Source organism: Crassostrea angulata, chromosome 2, assembly GCF_025612915.1.
Source record: "Crassostrea angulata isolate pt1a10 chromosome 2, ASM2561291v2, whole genome shotgun sequence".
Taxonomy (NCBI): domain Eukaryota; kingdom Metazoa; phylum Mollusca; class Bivalvia; order Ostreida; family Ostreidae; genus Magallana; species Magallana angulata.
Window position 1 is genome coordinate 16,570,162 of NC_069112.1, and position 7,644 is coordinate 16,577,805.

The window sequence follows — 7,644 nt, forward strand, 5'->3', positions numbered from 1 at the left end:
GCTCACGAATACATCAGTGAAGTTGATAATTTTATCAATTACTTGCAATTACAATTACATTTATTTTTTGAAATGTAATTTATTTCTTTTAATTACTATCACAGATGTAATTTATTACATTTCAATTACTTTTGTTTTATTTTTAAAAATCTAGAGAACGTAAACGTATATGAACAACATTAGTGTTTTCAAGGATTTATGTACCACAATGTTTTCAAAGGTTGGAATTCAGTTTAATGATCATTTATAGATTTTGCTTCATCCAGTGCCATTGAGTTCACGTTTGGCTCTGAACAAGATTATCTCTACAGTGAATTTTTGTTTGCCTAAATATATTTATTCAGAAAGTACAACTTTGGGCAATAAAGCATATCAGTATATAAATAATAATGGCTATTATTCAAAAGAATGTGATATTTAGACTCCCTTGAGTCTAAAATAGAGGAGTTCTTGGGTATGAGAGGAGTTCACTCACCCTAACCTATTGCCCTGGGTAGTGCGTCATGCTGTATAAACATATTAAACTTCATAAGACGTTTAATTATTGTATAAATAAAAGCCCCCGCCACACATGTAATACTATACAAGCTATAAACATCATTATAAGACACCTTTATAAATTTTAAACTTGGAAAAAAGTAATTGAAATGTACATTGTATTTGAAAAGTTATTGAAAATACATATTTTTGGTTTGTATTTAAATACAATCAACTTCTTGTAATTGATAACAGGCTCAATTACAAACTACTTCCAATTACTTTGAAAAATATAATTAAGTACTCTCAATTTCAAATACTTTTTTCAATTACTTCATCCCATATAAATATGTCACTGAATATATTTTTTTTTCTCTCAAGAAAAATGCATAAAAAACGAAATTAATTCACACAAAGCTGTCACTGCTTAGTTCTCAAGGTAGTGCGAGGTGAAATATGTGCGCAAATATTATAACAATTTGCCGAATGCCAAATTTTATGTTTGCAATCTTTTTTAACATATTTATAAAATTATGTTAAAAATATGAACTCTCTAAATTCTGAAATAAAACTTCAGGGCTAGAAAAGCTTAGTGGTAGAGTATGGTAGATTTCTGATATATTTTACGTTTCCGTTAGTAACGCATGTATAAAGTGAACGTTTTGCATTATATTTTAAGGAACATTGACTTGTTCTGTATCATACAATGCGTTATTTACATGTACGACTAAGTATGAACTTTATTTCAGCGTTTATTTACAGCGTATTTTTGAAGAATCATTACATTTATCTTTTCAACACAAATGTCCATTTGGAACCATGGACTCGTGTTATTGCTATCAGACCTGAATCTGCATAAAAACAAAATCCGTATAAGAAACCCGTGGAATTCCGATCTGTCGCTCTATTACTATTTGTAACCTATCAAAAAAAATTTGGCAAAGGCGTTGATAATGATTTGACATAAGTGGACATTAGTTGACAAAGAATGACAAATTCAAGCGACAATTGTCTGGCACAAATAAAATACACTATATTGTCCCAATTCCTAGAAAAATGTGTAACTGTTATGGCTTGACCGTTTTGATTTTTACAGTTACAAATTGACTAGCATTGTAATATTGGTTCTTGGTATTACGGGGAAATGGACATGCATTACTACACAGAACCGGGTATGTAAAGTAAATTATTTGGTAAAGTTATTTATGAAAGTACAGTAACTGCAAACAGTTACACAACCTTATAAAATTATGAAAAATGAGAGGACTTTTATATTTAACGTTTAAAAATAATTTGTTTACCTTATAATTTGCGCTGTCTAGATTTTACATTACAGTAAAACACGATTATAGCGAACACGCTTAGATTGAGTCCCTTGCATTTCGTTATTTGCGTGTTTTACATTATATTATAGTCCAGCCGATGTCTTAGTCTTTTGAATGCACACAATTTTAATTTTGTAGTTTAAAAATTAATCATTTCGAAATATTTTAATACTTCGCTGTCGATGATGATGATGTTTTAACTCTTTATGACAATATCAATATTGATATTCACAACACAGATGATAATGAATTAACTGAGCTTATAACTTTAAGGAATTTATTGGATTTTTTGTTAGCACTTTTGACAACTGCATAATCTTGCATAACATTTAAATGACTAAGGGCTTAGACAAACAACACTTAAGGGTTTGCGATTAAGACCCTAAAAAGTATCAAACTATTTTCTGGATTTCCAATTTCTGCGACTACACTAGACAACATAAACACAAACAAACAAACACAACAGATTATACATACAAACCCTGACTGCCTTAATTATGCATGTTTCGGGACTCCACTGGGGGTAATGAGGTTGTTGTTTTCGATGATAATTTCCCATTACATTATCAGCCACCTGTTGACACTTTAGATGTGGTAATTGTCGCGTTCTTAATATCTATCTATATAGCAAGTTTTGGTAAAACAAGTGAATTTCATACAAACTTTGGAATATATTATCTTACACTTGCAAATCGATGCGTGTATTTATTTACCTGAAAAATATTAAATATTAAAATGTTTACTGATCGTAAGTAACGTGACTTTTGTCAATAATTAAAAGAAAGAAAATGACAAAAAAATTTAAAGCTATTGGATGCACTTATCTATCTAAATATTCTTGATCAATCAACAACAAGTAACAGTGACATCCCTTCATGAAGGGAAGGAGCTGGGAATCATTTAATCAATGTTCCTGGAGAAAATATGTCATTTTAGCAACTTTAATTCGATAGGCCGATAAGTAACGCAATAATATTGCAGATTTGATATATTGAAAGGGAAAAGTATTGCACACAAAGCCTTTGAACTTATTAATGCTGCACAATATCTTTTTGATAAATCAAACGATTCAAGTTTTACGGTTTTTTTATTGACAGAAAGCTGTGTTCTTTGTGTGGTTTTCACTTTTTCCATTTTATACAATGATGTATACATCGGGTGTTTGTGCAGATCAAGAGCATGTTCTGTCTAACTATAAACATTTATTTATTTTGAAGTTCACTTGCATATTATTATCAATTATTTCGTTTGCTTACTTTTTAAAGTGATTTTTTTGTCATTTAAGGTGGCGTTTGAAATCTATACTACTATATTAAATAGCCTCGAATTTTTTAGCTTTAATACCGATAAATCGGAAGAGTACTGTCGTTTGTTTTATAAATTTAATACATCATTGGTACTTGAAGATTACCAAGTTGTATTTATTTTTTCTCAATCAAGCTTCGTTAATAATAAACAACGAAAATTCCCCAAAAAATTCCGGAAATCATCTGATTTTTTTAGATTTTATAATCTTGCGCATGCACATTACATTCACGCTAACGAATCGGCCGAGGTGTGCCGAGTGGCTAAATCACGGGAGACTCTTTATTTTATGTTTCCACATTTGCATGGATAATCTTGTAAACGATAAAACAAATGCGTGTTAATTTCCATTGGAAATTTTTCTGTTCATCAAAGAAAATACGGGATTTACTCTAACCCAGTGCATTTACTATAAAAATCCCGAGAGTTTCGAATGTCAACATGGTGTGTAAAAAACGTTGTTGAAATATGGTGAATTGTGCTATTTTAGAATTAAACTTTTCGTAGAAAGGTATTTACAGCTTCAAAATGTTTTGTTGTTAACAATTTGACTGTTATTTTCAATGCAACTTTATCAATTTTGTCCAAAATCGTTTTGGAGCGATTCTTTAATTTTCTGCTACATTGCGGGTATATGGGAGGCATTTCTTCAACAGTGGTAATGACCTTTCCCGAGACACAGTTAAATTATTTTAATTCAGCAGAGTGTAGTGAAATCAAAAGCATTATTGTAGGCTTGACGTTTGGTTATGCAAATGTCAACAATATACGGTGTTTCGATGTATTTATTTTGTACATGCCCGGTATCATATGCAATGTCAACCAATGCACGCACGGGTCAAAGTCTAGTATGTCTATATTTAAGTTGATTAAAGTACATTATAAATAAAATACTTTCAGCGGGTTAAAGTTTTTAAATTTTACAATATCTAACCAAATATATACGCTTTAGAAATTTAGGAAATGTAGCATATTATAAATATATTTTTGACCTGGCGTCGACAAGCTCGTCAAATGACTTAATTGCACTCTTCTCCTTGAATAGAAACAATTATACGTTATCTATATTACGCATGTGCTTTTACCAATTTCTAAAAGAATTCTGTAACGAAATCTTGAACCAACATTTAGGTAGCAATTTTGGAAAAGAAACTAGTTATAAAATTATATTTATGATTTTAGTGTTAATTTTGATAAATAGTATTCACAACATGTCCCATATAACAGTTAAATCATATTAAATAAAATTTATGCGATTAAGAAGAGAGCGGATGGAGAGAACCGACCGAGCCCTTTCTTAATCGTGTAAACTTTACTTAATATTAAATATCATCTCTCATATGAATACAAATGTGACGTCGCTATGAAAATAGAAACATATCTTACCGATTGTGTCATTTATAGAATATTTAGTGATTGCTGATTAGATGAAAAGGTGGGTTATGTTCTAAACAACCTTAAACAATGAAATGTTTGGGTGTTTTTTTTTTTTCGATTATAGTTAAAAAACAGTGTACCGTCTATTTTGAAAGTTGTGTTTGAGACAAACATCGAAAATCTCAAGGGCCTTGAGACATAGCATTTTGATGAATCTGTGTCAAATTAAAAATTTTATAAACCAGTTTGGGAATAAACATGCCATCGTGCAAAAAGTAGAAATGTCCTCTGTCATTTTAATCAATTTACTGATAAATTTCATTGATATTTGTGAGTTTGTATTAGACTGTTCATAAATCAGAATAAAAGATAAAATCCCCTATATTGTTTTGTTTACAATTGCATTCTAAATTTAAACAGTGCATTTGCATTCCTTTATAAGGTAAGATAATTTGTAAACTAATAAAATTAACTCAGTGTCAAAAAATTCCAAAGGTTGACAATTAAAGATTTATGATTTTCATGAATTTAAAAGAAATTGTTTTCATTGGTCTTTGCCAGATATTTTGATAGCTATATAAAGACTGTTTTCTTTTTTCCCAAATTGTCCGTTGCTAGCTGGGCTTGAGCGTAAGTATTGACATGCATTTTACATTTGAGTGAGAAAAAGTCTTAAAGCATTTAAGAGCTCTTCTTTTTACATTTAGATATTACATTTCAACTTTTTTATAATTTGGTTTGCTTGTTCACTTTTATTTATTCATTTATTTTTTATAAACGAAATGATTTTTTTTATCACGAAATAAGATTTTACGTATCTGTTTTACGAGAAGAACTTTTTTGTATTCTCAATACAAAATCATTATAGAATTAACATGAGCACTTTCTTAAATCTTTCAATTAATTAAATATTTCTTTTAAAAAATGTTACTGATTTTTTATAGATTGTTGTGTTTTGTCAGTGTATCCTGTCAAAATGATGCGTTTGGTTCTTTTTGCTGTATACATTGCGCTAACAGTAGCTATTCCATCGTCTTCTTATGACAAAAAGGCAGGATACGGCCATGGGTATGTTATAAATAATGATATTTATGTCATCGTGTGAGATAACTATCATAACAATTAAATTGTTCAACTCCAATATTCTTTTATTACTGAAATTTGGTTTCCATTGCAATTTTTACCTGATAATAACAAGATCATTACACAAGCATTTAAAATATAAATATAAAATGAAATTATTTCAACCGCCATAAAGAATTGTGAATTGTTATCAATAAAGAGGCAAGAAAAAGAAAATCACTTAACAAATCACTTTTTTATGCTATGTTTTGTAATTTTTTTTATTTTGTTCATCATGGTAGCATATATTTTTTCTTTGCAATCGCAAATCTGATTGAGTTTTTTTTTATTGTATGATTGATAGACCTCATCATTCCGGAGTGGGCGGTCACTACCAAACCGGCTACAACAATCAATATCAATATGGTGTCAACCCATACAGCAGTTACAATTATAATGGATACTCTGGAGATGATAATTACCTTGGATATGGATACAACCAATTCAATAGCGGTTATGGATACAACCCATTAGGTAGTGGTTATGGATACAACCCACTGAGTAGCGGATATGGATACAATCCATTTAATAGTGGTTATGGATACAACCCACTGAGTAGCGGATATGGATACAATTTATTTAATAGTGGTTATGGATACAACCCACTGAGTAGCGGATATGGATACAATCCATTTAATAGTGGTTATGGATACAACCCACTGAGTAGCGGTTATGGATACAACCAATTCAATAGTGGTTATGGATACAACCCACTAAGTAGCGGATATGGATACAATCCATTGAGTAGCGGTTATGGATACAACCCATTGAGTAGCGGTTATGGATACAATCAACTGAGTAGCGGATATGGATATAACCCATTAAACAGTGGATATGGATACAACCCAATTGGTAGCGGATATGGAAGCTACTCGTCAGGTGGCTATGGTGTACACAAAAGGACCTATTAAACAAGCCAGGTAATAAAAACAGTTCATTTTACATCAATTTATTTTTTAACAAAATAAAATGTATATTTGATTTTTAGGGTTTTGAAAATGAAATACAGAGTTTTTTAATAACATTTGAAAATTGATTTTTTCATTTATTAGTTATTCAAAAAACCTAGGCTGCGTTTTACAAAAGAGCTTACACAACCGTTAATATTTTAGTCTTATAAAATGCTTTTTGATAAACAAAATTTATATAAAAATATTACATGTAATTATCAACTTTTTCATTTCTATAAATGTATCTTAATTTTATCAAATTAAAGCATTTATTCGTTCGTTTGTGATTAATAAACATCTATTATCTAAGAAGAGGTAAATTCAATCAATTTTGAACCTGGAACCTGTTTCTTTTTTCGGTATTGTAAACATCCTATGCATTTGTATACAGGTTGGCCTTGACGGACTTGACACATTTATGCTTTAAAATATTCGAATTTTTATATATATATATATATATATATATATATATATATATATATATATATATATATATATATATATATATATATATATATATATATATATATATATTAATGTTATGTATTTTATACAATCATCAATCGTGAAATTTGACAGGATTTTTTGGTATAGAATATTAATGAATAGCTAAATATATATTTTCATTATTATATAACGTGCAAGAGATTAATAAAGTGTTGACACTGTAGACTCTTTTGTATATATAACTCTTTATATCAAATCAAAATAATACATTTTTTGTTAGTTTGTTTAAAATTTATTGAGGTCATTTAATCATCTTTTTTGTTGTTTCAGGTTTGATTTACGACAGCTCCAGATCGAATTTTTATCTTGTTGATCAGTCTAATTAGTTATTGTTAAATAAATTATTCATGCATCCAGACTCATGTTTGACGTTTTAAACTTTTGACATGGAGTTAATAACAGTGAAGAGAGACTATAAATGTGTGAATTGGATATCTCATCGCGGTTCTCCTTGGTTTAAACTGGTACTGGAGTTTAAAGATATACTAGACTTTGACCCGTGCGTCAACATCGGACATTTACGAAATAGATACATCGACACACCATATTATTGACCTTTACAAAAAAAGCTAAAAACTTAC

General features: G+C 29.6%; 1 protein-coding gene across 2 annotated transcripts; it reads left to right on the forward strand.

Annotated features, from left to right (window-relative positions):
• Window positions 1–5,093: 5,093 nt before the first annotated feature.
• Window positions 5,094–7,421, forward strand: LOC128174942 (prisilkin-39-like). 2 transcript variants are annotated; one of them, XM_052840363.1, is made up of 4 exons: window positions 5,094–5,114; window positions 5,429–5,552; window positions 5,911–6,526; window positions 7,334–7,421. In XM_052840363.1, exons 2-3 carry the CDS (start codon window positions 5,461–5,463, stop codon window positions 6,515–6,517), a joined length of 699 nt encoding a protein of 232 aa, XP_052696323.1. In that variant the 5' UTR covers window positions 5,094–5,114; window positions 5,429–5,460; the 3' UTR covers window positions 6,518–6,526; window positions 7,334–7,421. The 2 variants fall into 2 exon arrangements, with proteins under 2 accessions (XP_052696323.1, XP_052696324.1); XM_052840364.1 differs by having other exon boundaries at window positions 5,097–5,114; window positions 5,447–5,552.
• The last annotated feature ends 223 nt before the right edge of the window (window positions 7,422–7,644 follow it).